The sequence below is a fragment of the Epargyreus clarus genome, unplaced genomic scaffold, assembly GCF_041222505.1.
Source record: "Epargyreus clarus isolate Ecla_fem2 unplaced genomic scaffold, WU_Ecla_fem_2.2 ptg000017l, whole genome shotgun sequence".
Classification (NCBI taxonomy): Eukaryota; Metazoa; Arthropoda; class Insecta; order Lepidoptera; family Hesperiidae; genus Epargyreus; species Epargyreus clarus.
Genome location: NW_027332225.1, coordinates 1,469,027 through 1,492,306, shown reverse-complemented (window position 1 = coordinate 1,492,306; position 23,280 = coordinate 1,469,027). Strand labels below are relative to the sequence as shown.

At 37.2% G+C, this 23,280-nt stretch overlaps 1 protein-coding gene across 1 annotated transcript in view; it reads right to left on the bottom strand.

The window, feature by feature from the left end:
* Positions 1–23,280, bottom strand: part of NGR-A29 (neuropeptide receptor A29) — a 99,554-nt gene that overhangs the window by 24,103 nt on the left and 52,171 nt on the right. Inside the window, exon 6 of the mRNA XM_073082251.1 lies at positions 10,480–10,670. Within this exon, the coding sequence (XP_072938352.1) occupies positions 10,480–10,670 (191 nt within the window). The remainder of the gene's footprint in view (positions 1–10,479; positions 10,671–23,280) is intronic.

The window sequence follows — 23,280 nt, the reverse complement described above, 5'->3', positions numbered from 1 at the left end:
ACTAAAGATTTCTTTGTACTTTTGAAAATTTCTTCATACGATATTTTTCATACGAATTTTGATCTTAAGTAGGTAAAAGTTGGATACCAATTTATTAATAACTAATAGCGTATGAAGATTTACAAATGGCTATTTTAAGAAAGAAAAACCTTAAGAGAAACCAGGGCCGGATTTAGAGGTATAGAGGCCTTGGGGCAACAAAGGAGTGGAGGCCCCCTGGCCCCAAATTATTTTCCGAATAAAATGATAATTTTTTTGAGTTGAGTTTTTCAACAAATATTTTATTGTGAAGCGCAGGTAGATTCTTCTAGTATTCAGGTTTGTACAAAGTACTGTAGATAAAGGTAAAACAGCGGAAAAAGGAAAATATTACTTTTTTTTACTAGTGTTTACTAGTCGGAATTAAAAAAAAATCCGACGTCTCTATTGTGGGGGCCCCTCTTTTGTGGGGGCCCCGGGGCTGCCGCCCCGTTTGCCCTCCCTTAAATCCGGCCCTGAGAGAAACCGAAAGAGATATATTATATAATAATTGCCGATAGTGAACTAAGAATCTGAAATTGGCATTTAATATGTCGTTCAATATACGGTACCCGAAATGTTCGTCTATTTTTGTAACAAATATAAATTGAAACGTCGTCATCGCTTCACTAGACATTGTGTTCGACGGCCCAGCAAATAATGAAGAAATATTAGTAATCGAATTTTGATCAGGGCCACATATGGTAACCGAATTGATAGAGCACATGAGGCGACCTATGATTGGCATGTAGTCATGTGAACATGTGCGTGGGAGGCCTAAGTGTCTCTGCGTGTTTTAGGGTTCCGTGCGAAAAAACAAAAACTGAACCCTTTTTTATTTGAACACTCATAGCATTTAAGAGATGAGAGCTAATTCCCTTATCTTATAGCTACTTCTGCTATTAAACTTTCTATTTATGGAGTATAAAGTGTGTCACTCGTGTGTTTGTCCTTCTGTCAATTTGTTTCGAAATGACTGGAAAAAATGAATGAATTTGAAAACAATTGTATTGAATTGAAATGCGACTTTTAGGGCGAGAAATAAAAAATGTAAAAAAAAATATTTTACGAACTCCATTGAGTGGCATATCTAATGAAATGCCTCTTGCTATATTTTTGCGTAATTACTACGCTTTTATTAGCTAAACCTATATGTATGTACGAGTATGTATCTGGGTAGATATATAAGAGAATCTTGGAAATAATTTTTACCCACTTTGAACGGTCAGATTCATTCAAAATTTTGAACAATTATCAAGTACCGATGACATACACAACTTTAATAATTTTGTACCATTTTCCTCAACGGTAGTCATGATTAACGATTTTCCTTGTGCTATTTTAGCGTGGGTTTTAAACTATATTTACCTACTATAATATAGAAAGCAACATACATGCAATGCACCTGATGGTAAGTATGACCTACATAGCTACGAGCATGGCGTAGTTTTTTTTTTATAATATAGGAGCAGCAGACGAGCATGCAGTCCACCTGATGGTAAGTGGCTACTGCCGCCCATGGACATCTGTAATCAACCCCGGATAGGATTAGGTATACCTACCTGAGGTCGGCCACAGATGCGCCGCTACCCCTGAGGACTAAGCTGGAACGCCTCGAAAAAGTATGTCTCCCTTACCACACCCTTCAAACCGGAACACAGCAGCGCCTAACACTGCGGTTATTAGGTATTAATAGGTGTGGCGGTGGTGCCGCCGGAGTCGAACCACAAAGGGTTCTACCACCTTCAAAAAGTAGTTATAGGGTACACCACGTTACATAATGTGATATCATTTAATAACTTCCTCGTGTATATAATTTCTATAATGAAGTTCATTAAACTTCTAAGTTATCACGTTGGAATTAATATAGTAAAGTTTATCAATTAAAGTAAACGGAGGATGGCGACAGATGTTATTAATAATGTAGTCATGGAAGCAGTAGACTATTGGTTAAAGCTTTGCCTCTCGATCATAGACCGGTTCGATTCCAGGCGAGCACCGTTGAATTTTCAAAAATTTGTCGCCGGTAAAGGAGCTTCCTGCACACCTGAGAGATTTATATAAAAAAACCTCAAAGATATGTGAAGTTTACCAATATACACTTGGCCAGCGCGGTGGACTACGGCCCAATCCTCATTTTGAGAAGAGACCTGTGCCCAGCAGTGGGACAATAACGGGTTGATGATGATGATGAAGTCTACTAATAAGCATTTGGTTTGCGCAGGAGGCTACGAACATCTTTCTCTCTTTGAGAGCAAGCCCGTGTATTGTGGCGATGAAGTATCTAAAGACAAAGTATTATAAATAATTATTATAACACTACAAATCCGGACTTGGCCGCCGTGGTAGATTGTTATGACCTAAATCCCTGTGACTCATAGTTAGTTAGGGATATGCGTGGTACCTAAGCCACGAATGTGTGTTAAACTCACCAGTATGATTGCCTGAGTTTGAACATAATTTCAACCGGAGTCCTAAGTGCGTTGCCCCGTCGGTCTCCGCCTAGGTATAGCCCAGCATAAGCTCGCTACACCACTTGTTGTGTACGACCATGATGGTGTATGCGGCCACACATGCCACCGTCCGTCCCGGGGACCTGGCCGTGTGGTTGGAGCTCCTACTTTTGCCGCCGGCTGTCCCGGAAGTCCCCTTTTAATCGCCTCTTACAAGCAGGGGATGCCGTAACCATATTCTAGTCCCGGAACTACAGAGACAATAGCTTAGTATCTTGCACATCTTTGGTGAAAAGGCACCCTTATGGGTTGACGACGATCACAAGGAAATAATATTTTTCACGTTATTTTGAATCTAGACCGGAGCTAAGGTTGTTAAAGCGAGGAATCCTTACTTCCTTACTAATATTATAAATTCGAAAGTAACTCTGTCTGTCTGTCTGTCTGTCTGTCTGGTTGTCTCTTCTTCCCGCCTAAACCACTGAACCGATTTTAATGAAATTTTGTACAAAGATAGTCTGAGACCCGAGAGAGGACATAGGATAGTTTTATGCCGGAAATCCCACGGGACCTAGGGATGGCGATCTAAGATCGATTAATCGGAGAAACGATCTTTTGGACCAAATAATCGATTATTTTTCATATCATAATCGATTATAATATGTCATATTATTTTCTATTAAACGCAGGCGAAGCCACGGGAAAAAACTAGTTCAATATAAATAGCTGGAGGAAAATAATTTTACGGTCAAGTGACACCCTTTATTCATTCCCAACTGCGGAAGCAAGAAATAAAAGCCCTTTTTAGATATTTATACAAGACTTCTATAAAAGACTTGTAACTGCGACTTTGATTTTACAATTTCAAAAGAAGGAACCTTTAGATCCAATTTATTCAGTTACTTCACTTTTAGTGACTAATTATGAGCGTTGTTATTCATCTCATTCATTCATTTGATTTTAAGGAGATTTTAAAAAGTTTACTATTGTTGTTTTTTGTTAGATATACAGGTATTTTATACAATAATTTAAACAGATGTTCTTCCCTTTATTTAAAAACATAGTAGGAAGTGCCGGTTACCAATCCTTACGTCATAACTATATTGATTACTGTACTTTTAGAATAAGCGTATTTTTTATACTTAATAATAAATATAGTTCAAAAAACTAAAAAAACACGCTTTTATAATAAAATCAACTAAAAAGTAGATAATAATTTTCAATCTAAGAATCAATTAAGGAACAGTAATTAGTATAATGGTGAAAAAAACGTGGGGTGCTCCATTTACGAGTATCAGGTTCGAAAAGCGCCCCATACTTTTTAAGGTGCTAGTAAGGCTTAGTAAGTTGCTAGTAGTTGCATAGTAAGGCGCTTGAACAATCTCGCCTCGAAAATCGTTAATCCTGAGGATGTTGATAAGGACAATGGTACAAAATTATTAAAATCGTGTATTGTCATCGGTTTTTGGTCATAATTCTTCAAAATTTTGAATTAAACTGAACGTTCAAAGTGGATAGAAATCGGGTTCAAAGATTCCGTTACTTGTTACTTACATACATACAAACATACATACATACAAACATACATACATACAAACATACAACCCAAGCTAATAAAAGCGTGTTAAAAATAGGTCTTCTCTTTGTTTGATCTCAATACTTGTATTCCTATTGCAACGCTCATTACTTCTACGAAAGTCGCTTGGAGAATAGTCTCTTCCTTTGAAATTCTCTTGAAGAAAAGGACTCTTCAAGTCTTCAAGAAAGTAGTGAAAAGACCAATCCTGCTCGTATTAAAGAACTAATATTGTTTCCGAATAAATAAATTTTACTGTATATCCAATTCGCTCTCTTAATTAATTTTGGATTACGAATTCGTTTTCGTTGAAAAATCATTCAAATATAATTTCCCAGATCTTCAATAAAACATGTTTATTGTTTATTTTAAACGTGTGTTCGTTTCATTAAATCAAGCTGGTTCGGCGCCGAAATAATATATGACGTCACTGTAAACAAAATCAAATGTTACAGTTGTACAATTAAATTGATACAGTGAAATTGATCAAATGTAATTTGTATATGTTTTTTTATTACATTGATATACCAAACTCACTTGAACTCACTTGATGGTAAGTGGCTACTGTAACATGGATATCTGTGATCAATCCCTGATAAGTTTAAACTCCTACCTGAAGTTTGCAACCAATGATACTACCCCTACCTTTGAATACAGCAACGCTAAACATTGTTGTTGTTAGGTTAGGTGAGCTTGAACTCACTTGATGGTAAGTGGCTACTGTAACCCATGGATATCTGTAATTAACCCCTGATAAGATTAAACTCCTACCTGAAGTTTGCAACCAATGATACTACCCCTACCTTTTAAACCAGAATACAGCAACTTAAACATTATTGTTGTTAGGTAGAAATAGTCGTGGCGGTGGTGCCGCCGGAGTCTAACCATAGAAGGTTTTACCACCTTCAAATATCCTGGTGAGTTGAAATTTGGGCCCTCATGTGTGGTGACATTTTTGAACTCATTGTTGTCTGTGATCTGCACTCAGCTTCATATATAACTTACAGAACAAAGGCTCTACCTAAAGCCGATCACAGACTGACATTCTGAAGACTACGATATGTCATGCATCAAACCGATCCACCCAAACCCAAACCCCTACACCCGGTAGGGGTTATACCTCCCCAGTCGAACCACCTGTCAGTTAAGGCAGAAACTGAAATGACAATATCAATATGTATCTCATGACCGAAGTCGTGACTGAAAGATCTCTATGTGATTTCAAAGAACTGGTTTTTATTAACACTGCACTTCCCATACAAGGTTCATATGACAAATGAGCTTTATGTTTACAGCTATTTACGTATTTTACTAACTTTGCTCTTCTTATACATATTTACCTACTTAAAGATATACTTTATTCTCTTTACCTACTCCGCCCACAATAAAGATTTATGGTTGTTCTTTTAAAAGTTTTTACAACGTAAATACAGGCCTATTTAGTAAGTTTACTTAGCTTGGCTAGCAAGCTCTTCGGTCTGTTTAGTTCGTTATTTGTATTGGATGTTTTTAAAGTTTTACTTCTTTTGGAGCGCTTGGAAAAAATAAGAATATTTTTTTAAACTAAAATAGGCACTGTAAAATTGGCTAGTGAATGTCGAAAGTTTTAGAGAAATACCTTTTTTTTTTTTGTTTACGAGGGGGAAACCTTCAAAAGGTACCCAGTGTCGTAGGAGCGACACGGGGTTATGTGGGATATATCTAGCAGCAAAGTAGTTTAAAATGTTTTATTTTAAGTATGACCATATGATATAAGATAGGATGCGATTCGATATGATACGAAGCGTACCAATCCTTTCGTAAAACTTTTGTTTGTAATCCTTCACCATTAAGCAAGTAATAATTGATTTCTAATTCGCACGTAAATTATAAAATCAGAGTGACGTACATACATGTGTAAATAAATAAATATAACAGAGCTTGCCAATTCAGTTATTAGGAAGAATTTACATAGGTGACACCTTGGTTCCAAGAAATATCTAGTTTTCTCGTTGGGTTTGTGAAACTTTACGAGTACGGCGGCGACGCGGGGAATCTACTCGTGCCTCATATTTCATCTCTCGATTTCCGCAGACAATCTAGCAAGTGAAGCCTTTCAGCGATCAATTTTGCGAACATGCCCATAGTTTATAGTACAAGATCCATGAATAATAAATTTTTGGCTTCCAAATATTAAATTTCAAAATGCCCGCTTAACATCTGAGGGACAAGGATGTGGCTGAAAAACAGCGCTGCACGGAACCCTGACTCTGTGTCAGCAAACGCTGAGCCACCTCCTTTTGCCTCTACAATCTTATGTTTGTTTCTTTTTTTGTAAATCTTAATTGTAATTCTTATTGTTTTGTATATTGAGGCAATAAAGTATTATATTATTATTATTATTATTAAATAATAATGAGGAATGTTTGACTGAAAGATCTTTGGTGTAAGACATTAGAAAGTTTCATTATTAACGAGCGTAAATGATTTTTAAGTCCATTCGATTTTATGATTCAAAATATAATTGTTATGAAATATTATTTTATAGATAATGATTTTTTGTTTGATGTTTTATGGATGTCTCTTTATATTTTTTTGTAGTGTAAATAAAATATCTAAGTAGTAAGTTTCGTCGCTTGTATTACAAGTCTAAGCTCTTTAGTTTGTTTTTTCAAGTTTATATTCGTGTATTTTATAATATTGAAGTAGCAGATGAATATGCAGTACACGTAATGGCCTTACCATTCTTCTGCCATCGGCTTCTGCCATCCATGGACATCTGCAGTCAGCCTTTGATAACCCTGAGGTCTAAGATGGAACGCCTCGAAAACGTCTCTCTTACCACATTCTTCAAACCGGAACATGGTAGCAGAAATAGGTATATATATGACAACACTGTTGTCCCAGAAACTACCTATCTATTATAATTATCATGTTGGTATTGAGAAACTGTACACAGGTTGCACGTGGGAATAATCCCTCATGTTTTGTCGATTTCCGCCTGTCAAACTGTCTTGTAAGTGAAGTTACCGATCATTTTATGAACATGTCTAGGGTACAATTATAGTACAGGAGGCGACTACGTTATTTCAATTTCAATTTTTAGGGTTTTGCAGCCCAAAGTTATAGCCTGACTTTTTAGGTAGAACATTTTAGGGTAAATGACCTCGGGTGGCAGGAGCCACATAACGGACGATAGACGGACTGCATTCCCGTTTTGCTAGGAGTAGTATAAATTTAAACTACTAAGAAAGCTTAGTATTTTATACTCGGCCTCTCAGTTGGGGGTCCGAGGTTATCCCACCTCTGAACCTGCATGCACCTCTGACTGGTAAATCGGGACTCTATTACTAAGCCTCCACTTTCTCTCTATCCGTCCGTCTGTCTATTTGTCTCAGAGCTCTATTTCTTGATACATAATAGATTGCGCTTGTAAAAGTGCCACATTGTGTGTAAATTGTTTCTAATAAATAATTTTATATATTGTTGGGGGTATCTCCAATGAAAGACTTGAATCCAGCTAGTTATTTTTAATTAATTCCATGACCTCCACACACATCGTCCTTGACATCTGCCGTTTCCCGCCATAATCCACTTTTGTTTTTTTAAATCACGAATACAGCGTTACAGCCAATTTAAATATGTGGCCAGCATTATTTTTCGAGTGAAAGGTTTTAAACTTATTTTAATTTTATTTATTTTTATAATGTTAAACTAATGCAATAAGGTATAATAATAAATGTAACCTTACAATCGTAACTTAATATTATAAATGTGTTTGTTTCTTTACTTGTTTCTTTGCTACGTTTACTACGTTTGCTACGCTTGCCTTAACTACGAAACCGATTGTCATAAAATTTTGTACACACGTTGTCAGGGGTCCAGAAAAGGACATAGGGTAACTTTTATACTGAAATTACTGTTCACGTGGAATGAAAAACCAACTATGGTCATCAACCTGTGATGGTGAGCGAAACCGCTTGTAAAAGCTAGTCGAGTATAAATACTAGTTACTTGTGAAATAACATTATTTAGGTATGAACGACTCTATAAACGTACGAGTATTTAAATTAAAATCAGATGGGTGTACAAATCATGCAGTCGGCTCTTAGACTATGCCACGGTACACGTACGCCTATGTCAGTATTGGCACGTGCCCGTGAGTAGGTACAACGATGCTGATGTGTGTTTATCATTCGTTCGTTCAACTTGTTTACGGAAACTAGCGTTCAACAGATGATTTTGATAAAACATACCGTGTTGTTAGCACGCTACGCCCACACATGTTATGTAGTTACATGTTAACTAACTGTCATGTCATGTCATGCCACATCACATCACATCACATCACATCACATCACATCACATCACATCACATCACATCACATCACATCACATCACATCACATCACATCACATCACATCACATCACATCACATCACATCACATCACATCACATCACATCACATCACATCACATCACATCACATCACATCACATCTCATCACATCACATCACATCACATGACATCACATCACATCACATCACTACTACAAAAATTCTGTGTGGGTGGTGTCTAAAATTGACGAAACATCAATATAGATTACATAGTCAAATAATAGAGAATATGTCTCTGAGTCGTAACTAATCACGAATTGGTAATAAGATGTCCTCAAATATATGTACACCTATTTCTACCTAATAACAGCAGTGTTAGGCGCTGCTGTGTTCCGGTTTGTAAGGGTGTGGTAAGGGAGACAGACTTTTCCGAGGCGTTCCAGCTCAGTCCTCAGGGGTAGCGGCGCATCTGTGGCCGACCTCAGGTAGGAATATCTAATCCTATCTGGGGTTGATTACAGATGTGCATGGGCGGCAGTAGCCACTTACCATCAGGTGGCCTGCATGCTCGTCTGCTACTCTCATATTATAAAAAAAAAAAAAAATGTCACGCGTCAATCAATCAGAATTAAGTAGTGTGTGAACTGGGATGAAAGTTTCTATAATATAATATATAATAACTAAAGATCCCATAATCAGACTATATTCATGTCAAGGTACGAAAGTATCGCAATGAAACACCCTTTCAAATAAAAAAAAGAAAATTGCAATTGGTCCAAGAATACTCGAGTTATATAAGTTTATAAGACACCATGTTTTTTTCCGATTTTCCGGGAAAACTAACAAACATTTTCCAATTTCCACGTAATGGGATCATTTGAAACTAGTCCCATACAATGGCGTTTGAATCATGTCTATCGGTTGCAGTATCGCAAAACAATCGCTGAACATGCGTAAAAAATATACGCAACGAATAGATAACCTTGGAATTTACTTTGGAAAGTCGGTTAAAAAGATTCGTGCTATAAAAAATAGGTATACGTTAATATGTTATGTGCTAGGATATAATTACCGAACGATCATGAAGTCCAGCTAATGGTACTGGACTACTGCCATCCTTGGACAATTGTAATCAAACCCAGATAAGGTCTGGAAGGACTGAAGTCAGGTAAACCCTAACCTTTGTACCCCTGAGGATGCATCAATGAAATCAAATCAAGTCAAATCAAAATCACTAAAACTTGATTTGACACGCAAGGAAATCATACTAAGGAGACTTTACGCTTGAAAAAAATTGAATGTGTGTGAAGTCTACCAGTAGACTATGTTTTTTTTTTATAATATAAGAGTAGCAGACGAGCATGCAGTCCACCTGATGGTAAGTGGCTACTGCCGCCCATGGAACTCTGTAATCAACCCCAGATAGGATTAGATATTCCTACCTGAGGTCGGCCACAGTTGCGCTGCTACCCCTGAGGACTAAGCTGGAACGCCTCGGAATAGTCTGTCTCCCTTACCACACCCTTCAAACCGGAACACAGCAGCGCCTAACACTGCTGTTATTAGGTAGAAATAGGTGTGGCGGTGGTGCCGCCGGAGTCGAACCACAAAGGGTTTTACCACCTTCAAGTATGTCCTAAACTTTCACTCTGAGAGGAGACCCGTGCCCAGCAGTGGGACAGTAATTAATGACAAGGTACGTAGATCAAACCACAAAGTTACCACCTAATTATCTTTCTCATTTAATGTGCGGTTAAATGTTAACATACCTATAACTCCGGTAATATGCAAGTAATATAAGAGTTATCTCATGAGCTTTATTTAATCAACTTTTTTTTGAATGAGACTTGAATAATTAATGAGAATTGTATAATTACTTTCTCTTTGAGTCGGTTCGTATTTAATCATGTATCGGATAATTTAATTTATCATTGTAGATATGTATATAATATATATAAATATGTCGTGTCAAGGACAGACGCAAAGACGAATACGCAAACACCCAGACCCAGAACAAAAATCTAAATTTATTTGGCCGGGAATCGAACCCGAAGCTCATTACGTGTCAGTCAAGTACGGTGATCGCGCGGTCACGCTGGTTGGCTAAAGTTACTTACCCAATGTCTCTGATGCAGCTGTGGACCTGCAGCACAGATTCCTGAGGATCCTCTTCAGGACGCCCCTCAGTCTCAGGGTGTAGGAGCCGTACACCAGCGGGTTCATGCAGGAGTTGGAGACGGCCATCGCGAACAGCAGGTCCTGGACCTGGGGCGAGACCCGTGACGCTGAGTCACGGTCTACCATGTACCTGGGAATCAAATTAGAATTTGAATTCGACTTTAGTGCTAGCCATACATTGGTAGTGCATATAGCGGTATAGTGATAGCCTAAAGTAGTTATCACTTCCTTTAATATACATAGAACATAGATTTTGAAGGTGGTAGAACCCTTTGTGGTTCGACTCCGGTGGCACCACCGCCACACCTATTTCTACCTAATAACAACAGTGTTAGGCGCTGTTGTGTTCCGGTTTGAAGGGTGTGGTAAGGGAGACAGACTTTTCCGAGGCGTTCCAGCTTAGTCCTCAGGGGTAGCGGCGCATCTGTTGCCGACCTCAGGTAGGAATATCTAATCCTGTCTGGGGTTGATAACAGATGTCCATGGGCGGCAGTAGCCACTTACCATCAGGTGGACTGCATGCTCGTTTGCTACTCTTATATTGTAAAAAAAAAAAAACATAGAACATATGGGCAGCGAGGCATTTTATAATATATAATATTAATTTTTATCATGTTAATTTTGATTGTCAATGTGGAATTAATATTTAGATTAAAATATGGACGACTTCCGGTAGTACTTCAAAACACTTTGTTAGTTATACCAAATAAATTATAATAATATTAAAATATTTATCCTCGTATTTTTAAAAAAATATTTCCAATATAATGTTATTTCATGAATAGTTAAATTTATTGTGAATCACGTCACTTGTTACAACAAAACAAGTGATATGAGAGGGTAGTTTTTAGGCTGTTTGTCACTTAAGTATTTAAGTCCACGCGCTGGTAGGGCGTGGCTCATTCGCATTTAATCAGTCGTGTAAGCCGTTACTCTGCCCAAATTGTAAATAAAAGTGATTCTCATATTAAACTCGTTTCGTTCATTTTATTAATATGGAACCAAATAAGTGCGGTAGTGGGAACTCGCCGACAAACACAGCGAAGAATACATCGCGAGGAAACCTACTCTACCGAAGTCTGAAATCTACTAATCAGAACTTGGGCAGTGCGGTCGACTATGGATTTGTTCGTTTCACTCTGGGAGGAGACCCGTGCCCAACAGCGGGACAGTTATGTTGAGAACATTGGTTCGGACATCGAGTTGGTTTCTCAGTCATGTCCATATTTCAAACTAGTTTTTGCCCGCGGCTTCGCCCGCGTTTTGAAAGAAAATAATATGATATACTAACATACATAAAACTAAAAGTTCGTACCTTCATTGGAATACCAGTGGCGCCATCTGGCGAAAATTTGTCGTACCAACTCAGAAACCTTCGTGGGCTCATGGACAACAACTTTGTTAAAGATCATCACTTAATCAAATGCAAAGTTTACGATTCGATCTTTACTAATATCGATTAAAATAATCGAGTTTTTTGGTCCAAAAGATCGATTCTCCCATTAATCGATCTTAGATCGCCATTCCTAGTTCCCGTGGGATTTCCGGGATAAAAACTATCCTATGTCCTTCCTCGGGTCTTAGACTATCTTTGTACAAAATTTCATTAAAATCGGTTCAGTGGTTTAGGCGTGAAGAAAAGACAACCAGACAGACAGACAGAGTTACATTCGGTTTTATAATATTAGTAAGGATAAGGATAATAACGAGAATGATATAAAAAAAATAAGTTATAACTTCTTGTCAAAATATTGAGAGATAAAAAAGTAAAAAAAAAATTAAGTTAATAGGTTTTATATTGCAGATAAATGTACTAAAAGCTAAAAAATAATTTCATGGATACAGTCATGGGTACCGATATGTATACATTGTTATATTTTCAAAATAAAGTAACTCGTAACCTACTCACTTTCTGGAAATATCTATGGTCACATAAATTCCTAAAAATGCAAAATACATTTATGTAAACACCTATAACAAAAGATGTCATTTTTGAAATATACAAATTTTAAACATATGCATTGATTAAACTAAAATAAAATCGTGGGGCACGTTTAGCGTATACTTATACGACGGCGTGATCCACAGTGCTGCCCTGCATTTTATGCACCGTGGAAGCCCATGACAATATTAAGGGCAACATTCGTCTTTCAGCCGTCCCGTAATTAAATTTGGCTGGAAACTGTATGGCTTTCGGGTGTATAAGATGTACGCCGTCTCTTGCAAAGTCGATTCGAACCGAAGGTACGTCTGTTGCGTATATCTGAGTTCGACGAAATAGGGGCCAAACGATTTCGTTGATATATTCTATAGCGCCATTAACTAATCCCTTTGAAACGTCAATATTGGACCGCAACATGACTTTTGCTCCCACAAATATTTCTAATTCTGCTGGTAAGCCCCCAGTCTTATTGATATCAGCTGGTATTATAGTAGGTATATCCACATTGTGGGAGATTCTTATTGTAATTTTGTATAGTATACTGTATTATACCTACCAAGCACTTTATTTTGATACCCATATTGATGGGATTGAAAACTACATTATCCGCCATTTTGTAGCAGTGGCCATCTTTGATTTTGATTTTGTATAGTGCACTGAATTCTACTTGACAAGCCCTTTCAAATGAAATCAAATGATACCCTTATTGATGGTATTGAAAAAAACTAAGTTCTCCGCCATCTTGTAGCGGCGGCCATCTTGGATTCACAATAATATTGAATATGGATAATTGTATTGTCACCAGAATCAAAGGCAAACAAATTTCAGATCAATCGGTTAACGGAAAGAGGGTTAAATTTCAATTACTAAATTTGACCCAAACAAACAAACGGGGTGAGCTAAATAAAACCGTTTAATAATAATTAATAAAAAATGCGGCCAGTGCCGTAGCTTTTAGTACATGAGATATACGAGTACATTGCGTACTAAAAGCATAGACATAGAAATCATGTAGCCGTAACTGAGACTATAAGAGCAATACCAGCCCACTCAGCTATTCTGATTAATCAGAGATGGCACAGGCTGAAACTTGGACGTAAGTAATAGTGCAGCTGAGTGTAGCGTAGCAGTAGTGATGCACGTTTATGAAATTATCGATATCGATGTCGATATTTATATCGAAGACATTAAAATTACTGTAAACGATAACATCGGAAATTGCATGCGATATTATCTATACTTATATGAATTAACAAAAAAAAAAAAAAAATTCTTTTTTCACCGACCTTTTTTTCTATAATATGGCAGTAGCAGACGAGCATGCAGTCCACCTGATGGTAAGTGTCTACTGCCGCCCATGGACATCTGTAATAAACCCCAGATAGGATTAGATATTCCTACCTGAGGTCGGCCACAGATGCGCCGCTACCCCTGAGGACTAAGCTGGAATGCCTCGGAAAAGTCTTTCTCCCTTTCCACACCCTTCAAACCGGAACACAGCAGCACCTAACACTTCAGTTATTAGGTAGAAATAGGTGTGGCGGTGGTGCCGCCGGAGTCGAACCACAAAGGGTTCTACCACCTTCAAACTACCGTATGTCACCCTTACCACACCATACACAGATAAATTTCGTGTATCTATAATGAGTCTACATATATTAAACTATCGATCGAATCGCCACCCGAAGCCTCGCTAGGGAGTTGTGCGGCAAACATACAGTTAATTGGTATTTTCCAAATGAATTTGCTGAAAATAGAACTGAAGTATATACCTATGTTTGCGACATTTAATAATTTCCTTCCTAGAGTTGTTTATTAGCAAGAAACAAAATATATAATTATGTCATTTTAAGACATTTTCTGTTCGATTCTTCGGTATTTTAATTTCTAGTAAAATGTGCAAGAAAATCTTAGAAATAACCAGACACATTAAACTTTATAATGTAAATAGCCCACGTACAGCGAAGAAGGGTCGTTCACGACTTATTACCAATTGGTTTTAAGTTGTTCTGAAATGTATGTAAACATCAATCAACCGAAGTTGGTATAAGTGAATGTGGATGTTATAGTGCGAATAACTGTTGTCATTCACTAATGTTAGTTACATCACTAGTATGTGGCCAGCTTTGTGGAAAGCATGTAAAATAATAGTGATGGGTGGCCATATCGAAAATTTGATAATAATGATCTTAAAATATGGATATTAATATAGATATTGAACCATCGCCGATACTATATCATCGTATTGAAAATGAAATCACATCGATATTTCTCTATTATTCTTCGGTATCGATATACCGAAGATTGTAAATATTTTACGTAATGTATTATGTTACGAAAAAGGTTTCTGATATTTTATTATTTTGTATTTAATCTATATATATATAAGAGATTTCCACGTATATAGTCACTCATCACGATATCTCTGGAACCATTAGAGCTAAAGACTTGAAATTTGGTAGGAATATTCTTTTCACCGAGTAGAGGTCAGCTAAGAACGGATTTGACGAAATTCCACCCCCAAGAAGGGTTGCGGGGGTGTTAATTAAAAAAATTCACATTTTAAAACTACAGCTCTTATAGGTATGAAACTTAGTCAGGATATTCTTTTTGGCATGTTTGAATTTACTAAAAACTAATTTTATGACATTCCTCCCCCAGAGGGGAGTGCGGGGGCGTTGAAAATTAAAAAAAAAAAAATATCTTCCAATCTATCGCTTTTAAAACTCTGAAACTTGACCAAAAAAATTTTTTAAGCATCTATGAGTTTACTAAGAACAAATTTTATCATGTTTCACCCCCAGAGGGCTGTGCGGGGGCGTTAAAAATTTAAAAAAAAATGTTTTTTCCAATCTATAGCTTTTGGAACTCTGAAACTTGGCCAGAATATTTCTTTTGGCATGTTTGAATGACCAGAGAGCTGGCACTCACCTCGGACAGCGAATTAGCCTCGCTATCCAACGAGCGAATGTTGCCAGCATTCTGGGAACACATCCCAGGGACAGCAATTTAGATGTAGCTTTAATTTGATGTATATTTGATTTAAAATATGCTTGTATTATTTATTCTCTTTTTTATATTATTTTGATTATTATATTGTTTTTGTAGTATTTATTATTGTACCAAGTCTTGAAAATAAAAATTCCCATATATACGGATAATATCGCGTGATTTGTTTTCATGATGTCGGTATACCTATCGATAATTAGGCCGTTATTACCTACATATATCGACAGTTACATCCATAACTTGCATCTCTATTCCTTATGCTGAAATTACACGGTGCCTAGATATATAGAAACCTTTGTGCAAGGAAGCATTTAGCTGTCGCAGCGAGTCACAGAAAACTATATAATATATACATACGTAGCATGTAACGTATACATATACACACATGGATGTATATTGTATGTGCATGTTGTATGTTTTATGTGTATCATGGGCATTGGGAATGACACACATACAAATACAATGAAATAAGCGCATTCGCCGCAAAAAGCAGTGATACCCTAGTGGTTAAGAAACTGTGCCTTATGATCGAGGGGTCCGAGGTTCAAATCTCAGGCACGCACCTCTGATTTTTCAAAATTATGTGCGTATTAGAAATTAATTATCGCTTGATTAACGGTGAAGGAAAACATCGTGAGGAAACCTGCATACCTGAGAGATTTATAAAAAAAATAAATCTCAAAGCTATGTGAAGTCTACCAATACGCACGTGGCTAGCTCGTTGGACTATGGCTTAATCCTTCTGAGATGAGACCCGTGCTCAGCAGTGGGACAATAATGGGTTGATGATGATGAAGCGCATTCGCTGGGAATACATTCTAAGTACAAGTATTAATATGTGATGAATACACTGTAATCTGCGTAATGTTATTAGGTCTATTGAATTCTGTAGTCTCGGGACCAGAATAGAGCTACGGTACTACCCGCCTGTCCTTGAAGGCGACTAAAAGTGCTACTGTATTCTGATATGAATGTAAGGGTTACCCTTACCTTCAGATTTTAGGCGATCCAACTTAGTCCGCAGGGCTACCCCTGAGAACTAAGCTGGAAAGCTTCGTATTGGAACGCATTTGTTGTCAACTTCAGGTAGGACTTTAATCTTATTGTGTGTCGATTACAGATGTCCATGGGTTGCAGTAATCAACTACAAATAACATATGAATCCTTCCTGAGGTCGGCTAAAGGTAACTTAGAACCCCTAAGAAGCACAGATGACCTTGTAGAAAAAGTTTAGAATATTTAAAACTAATTATGAATAGACTTTGTTTAAACCCAAAACCCTTTGAAAGGAGTAGAACCAGTATGGTTCGACCGGGACACGTACCGTCACAACTAAGTCTATACCATCTTTGAGCTATGTTTACAGCGCAAAGTCTCAGTATATTGCATCGGAAAAGTGGGAAATTGATTGTAAAATTCCGGCTTGATTGTAAAAACGAACGACAAAACGGAAAGTTTATGAGAACGGGGAAAAAATAAATCGGAATTGAAGCGGCGAAATGGACAAAAGCATTCCAAAATCAAGCACAGAAATACGATGGTTTCATTAAATTAAAATTATGAATCCATAACAGAACGGTATATTACTTGTGTGGGTTACATCCATAAATGCCAAACGGTAAATGAAAATGCGTAAAAACTTAATTGTAATTGTAAAAACAAAAATCTTGACACCTTAAATCTAAACACATGAAAAAGCATATGGTCTATGTTACTACTACAGTGTAGAAGGATCAAAGATCAAACGACACCTTATATATTAAAATTTGTTGCACTTTAAAGCTAAGTCAAAGAATGAGATACACATACATACAATCGGAAACATTACCATTCCTTTGCATTCCCAGTGAAATATCAAATGATAAACGATTATCAACAACGATAATATACCAATTAACAGAAGAACAAAACAACAGAAAATAAAAGGCTATCTTATCGCTAAATCAGTTATCTGTCGCAGACAAGCGTAGGCTAGAGTCTAGAGGAAATTAATAATGTGCCAAGTGCGTGTTGAACTCGCTTCCGGAGGGTTCTGTATCACCAAAATTTAATTTAATTTTCATTTTTAGTATAGCAGCTATAGAAGTCAATATTACCTTAGAAATGTGCCGAGTCAGGTACTCGAGTACTTAAACTCGCATACTCGAGTAGTAATAAGTGATACTCGAGTACCAGTGATACCAGTCTTATGTACCTTATATAGGCAAACGAGTGAATACAGCAGCAATTGTGCAAGTAACAACTTGTTTAATATTGTTTAGTTGACGGCCTTTTTTTTGGTCTTCGTGCTATTGGACTGTGTTACAAAGTACTCGAGTACTTCGTAACTAACTCGAGTACATTGTGAATACTCTGGACTCGAGTATTGACTCGATTCTTTTTTATATGAGTACTAAAGTATTCGAATACCAAAAATGGCCGACTCGGCATTATATTACATCGGCTACAGACTCATGCCGAGAACCCCTGAGAAAACCCGAGAAGCGGAATGTGATCACATTCTTGCCTACTCGTTTTCGCTCTCGCCTGTTCTTCGATTGGTGTCGGTATTTTGCCCGCTTCAAAAATCTGTGAGTCTGTAGCCGGCTTTACGGTTTAATAGAAAAAGATTTCGAAAAATTCAGAAAAATAGTGGCTTCGTGTGGCCGAAAATCGAAAATGGAGTGTTTTCCGAAAACCATAAAATTTTCCTTTTTTTACTTTAGTATTAGTTGTACAGTAGTCGTTTGTAGACACGGTTCAAAAGATACACCTGAAAACGCCGAAAAATAGCGGTTTCTTGTATGACGACCCCTATTTATTTTTATTTTTTAGTATTAGTTGTTATAACGGTTTTGGATTTACCATAGGTTTGACGGTTAGGCTTTTGTGGACGTTAAAGTTACTTGATACAATCCACCCTGAGAAACATTTACTTTATGGTAAAGTTACAATAACCAAATTGTCTGTTTGGTCCTTATACATAGGTCACATCGAAATAAGTTACCCAATCATAACAATGTAATCATATCAATAACTTTGGGAGGTACATAATGATATCGCTTAGGGGCACGATATAATTGAGTGGGTCATTGATATAATATTTGGTCATTTATATTTATATATCTATTTGAATCTCACAGAAAAAAAAGTTCAAACATGTCGTTAAACAAACGCTATGTAAAAAAACTGACTATAAACTAAGTGATTATTTGACTGACAAAACGGTGTGGTCTGCAGTAGTTCCAGCTCCACGTGTACTATTAGGTTAAGTTTAACATTGTAAAAAACATTTTTTAAAAAGATGTGTGTTATGGAGTTTCTTTCGCCGCTTCTTCTCCATAACGAAACACCTTGTGAAGAGGTGGTAGTTTTATTGACATTCAAAAAGTGCTGTGTAAAGAACCTATTTTGAACAAAAAAAATTGATTTGATTTATTATCGTCACTACACCTTATTGGCCCTCTGCAGGATACGGGTCTTATAGTGGAAAAGATTAGGCCATAATATACCACCCTGGTCGAGCGGGCTTGTAATTTGTTGGAGTGGTCACCATAACAGTCAGACACGTAGGGTTCCGGGTTCGATTCCCGGTCAGACAGTGATCTACGTGATAAAATTAAATATATGTTCTAGGTGTGAGTGTTTGTGTATTCATCTTTGTATATGTACATGGCATCCATTCATGAAATCCTAATGTGAGGCAGTAAGTGTAGAAAGCGTCTTATGTTCGAAATATCATACATGCCCGGGATGTGAACCCCGGACCTCAGGCGTAAGAGGTGAAAGTTCACACCACTAAAGTATAACTGTTATTATAAAGGATATACTATTATGTACGTGTTAATACACGTACATTATGTATCCTGACTTCGGATACATTATGACCATTCTGATCCATTATATATGTTATATGATATTCCATTATGATCATTGACCTGTTTTACACGGCACCTGCTGTGTTTCTTAGAACAGCTAGCGACTATGTTCAATTACTTGTTAATTCTTGTAAAACTAATTGAACGCATTAGGTTAAGAATATCTATAATGTTTAGTTAGTATTTCGATGCAAAAAATATAAATAAATAAATAATAGCATATTCGTACATACTAATGTATGTAATGGAACCGAAGATAAAAACTTCGCTTTTATAATATTGTCAGCTTTCAATTACAATCTAATCTTGTAGGCTCCTGAAGCGGTTTTATAAAACTTTACCGATGTAATCCTCGGGGCTTTAAGGAAATTAATGTATTTCCTTTTTATTTAAACGGTGTTTGCCTAAAAAGACTTAAATTCAGAAACAAGTGAGCAGAATATTGTTAGGTTGCTTTACATAAATACTTGGGTAAGTGATAGTCGAACTCGCACGGTGGGTTCTATATCAAAGAAAGGAGAATGCCCATTCTTGGTACTGAGTTTTCTCATGCGTCAAAATGAAAGTAATATTAAAATATTTTTTTTTTGTTTATTTTACATAATTTGTCGATCAGAATAGTTTCTTTGAACAGGGGATTCCATTTAAGATAAAATAAGACGAAATGTTGATTGTTGTTCTTAAAAATTAAAATGGCGGTATTTTATACTCGGAATTCATTTTTTAGGTTTTTAGGATTATTTTAGGTTTTTTTACCTACCACCTTTAAAAGTAAATGGAATATGTTAATCGAACTACATTATAGGTACCTACTATCAGTTAAAATCGACCATCAATCTATCGTCGGATATTTTCGATTTTGAGGTTATGTAACATTTCGGTAAATAACTTCAAAACCCGGGTGCTGATCTAAAAAATAAGTATTTGTTAATTATATATCGTCCACAACAAGTTTCAATTTGAAGCAACTCTGAATGGCGGTCCATACTTTCATGGGCATTGTCCTTTCATTTGTTTTTTATTTTTTGTATTTGTTGTCACAGCAACTATAGAAATTGAATGTATTGTGAGAATTAGCATTGTCTGCCTGTTACGGCTTAATCGATAAAACGAAAAAGCTGAAAAATAGTGACTTTTGGATTTATTTTGGAGATTTTTTTTTATTTTTAGTATTTTTAGTTATAGCGGTTATCATTATACATATTCTGTAAAAAATAAGTGTAGTTTTCTTTTTAACCTTTTGGGTACGGATCCCTAAAACGTTTTTCATGTCATAGAAATATAAAACGCTCCATTTCTATATACGGAAAACCACAAACCGTTTGATGGTTATTTAATTTCGAAAGTATTTTCGGCTTACATTTTCAAAGCGAACGAAAGTAAAGAATCCACACAAAATATTTTGTGTATTCGCACATGACAGACGTCCGGAGAAAAAAAAGACAAACGAAAACGATTGAAATCGTTCACTCGAATTTTTAAAACAACTCGGTTAGACTTCGTGGTCATGTTAAAAGTAAAAAACAATAGCGATTTGTTGTATGGCAAACCCTGTCTATTTTTAGGATTATTTTATTTTTTGTATTTGTCGTTACAACAACTAGTTTAGAAATAGAGCCCTGTGACAGTCTGACAGACGGACAAACGGCCAAACGGACAGACAACGGAGGCGTAGTTATAGGGCTCCGTTTTAACCCTTTGCGTACAGAACCCTAAAAATACAACCGACTTCAGTATCACTACAAAGTGTAAAATAATTTAAATTTAAGTAAGACACACACACTTTTGTGGCCTTTTTAAAGATTCCTCAGGTGCATAGGTTTCACGATGTATTTATTTACTATTAAAGCATGTGATAATCTCAGATTGTTTGTAAAAGTTATTACATAAAGCAAACGAGCAAGAACCCTACATCATGTTTAATTTCCATGCTCTTTGAAGTTTAACATTTAACCAAATTCAAAAGGTGTCATCTGAATTCGTATAATTTTAAGGGCGAATTAAGGGGGAAGGGGCGTGCGAAAGAGGGAGAGGGACCTCCTATCCAAGGGGGGCCCTGAAACACAGTTGCTAATCCATCCGAACTAAATAGCAGTTGGGTGAAATGTTCATATAAATGTCATGTCTATATATGTAATGTGTTATTAGCTAAAAAAAGGTGGTCAGGATCGAATTATCCGTGACATACGAGTAGGTATATGTTAGCAATGTCCCTGTAGTCCCGGGACTAGAATAGGGCTACGGTATCCCCTGTCTGTCGTAGGAGGCGATTAAAAAGGGGCTTCCGGGGTTGCGGGCGGCAAGAGTGGGAGCTTGAACCGTCCAGCCAGCGACCCTGGGAAGGCCTGCGGTATGTGTGGTCGCATACCGTCGTAAACACTACATGGTGTGGGAGGAGCGAAAACTGCTCCCCCAGGGCTTTGAGGGCTCCGGTTGTGTCCCGTCGGAGATCCCGGAGTTCTCCAACAAGCGTTGAGGACGGCCACCGGGGGGGTTTTAGTGCGGTAAAAATCCCACATAACCCGGCGTCGCTCCCACGTCGTCGGATACCTTTTGAAGATTCCCCCTCGAGAAAAAAAAAAAGAAAAAAAAGGTATATATCAGCAAAAAAAAGGTCGCCCGAATGAAACCAACATTGAAATACTGGGAGGAGGCCCCATTCAACTTTTCGCCCTTCCTTCCCAGGCCTCATTGAACATTTCCGAGCCGGGCATCAGACAACCACAGTTCGCCAGTGCTAAGTGCTAAGGAGCTTAAGCCTCAAAATCGGCATATATAAGTACACCTGGGACCAATCTTAATTTAAACTTGATACTACTTTACCACAGCGGCTCGCTTCGGGCGGCAGGGCGGAAAAATTGTGACATATTTGGCCCTACGACCTATTTCCACGGACAGCGGTAAATTCAATTTCTGCCCCGGATTAAAAGCCACTCTTTACGGATCAATTTTTATTAGTTTTTTGTCGAACTAAAGTATATTATTTTTTACTGTGAGAGTTTTTTTATAATATAGGAGTAGCAGACGAGAATGCAGTCCACCTGATAACTAGTGGCTACTGCCGCCCAGTATCCAGATAGGATTAGATATTCCTACGGAAGCAGGCCACAGATTCGCCGCTACTCCTGAAGACTAAGGTGGAACGCCTCGAAAAATGTCTTACCGCACTTTTCAAACCAGAACACAGCAGCGTTTTCCACTGCTGTTATGAGGCAGAAATAAGTGTGGCAGTGGTACCGCCGGAGTTGAACCACAAAGGGTTCTACCAGCTTCTAAGTGTCTTGATAAATCCTGGATTCACCAATGATTATGTAACAATCCCAAAATAGGGAACACTAGTGCCGCTATAAGAAAAATATATAACTGGGTGTGGACAGCCCTAGTCAATCCATTAAAACTTCTACCTTAGTTAATAAAGTTTTCAGATTCAGTTCCTTTTAACCAACTTCCTCGAGAAAAGATGTTATCTGTTCGTCGTGTCTATACTTTCTGCGATGTCTTAATGAATACGGCAATTCTTTTTATAAGATTGATGACTAGTCTATATGGTTGCAAGTGATAACTGGCACCCATATCTGTACCCTTAGTATTAGTTATTATGTTTTTACAAAAATTACTGATGAATAGATATTTTTTATTTATTTGTTTACGTATTTGCCCATACATTTGCAAACAGGGCCCCTGGCGGACTGTAGTAGTGTTGGTAATATATGGTATGTTCATCATCAACCCATTACTGTTCCACTGCTTGGCACGGGTCTCCCCTCGGAATGAGAAGGATTAAGCCATAGTCCACCGCGCTGGCCAAGTGTGTATTGGTAGACTTCACATACCTTTGAGATTTTTTTTTATAAATCTCTCAGGTATGCAGGTTTCCTCACGATGTTTTCCTTCACCGTTTAAGCAAGTGATAATTAATTTCTAAGGTATGT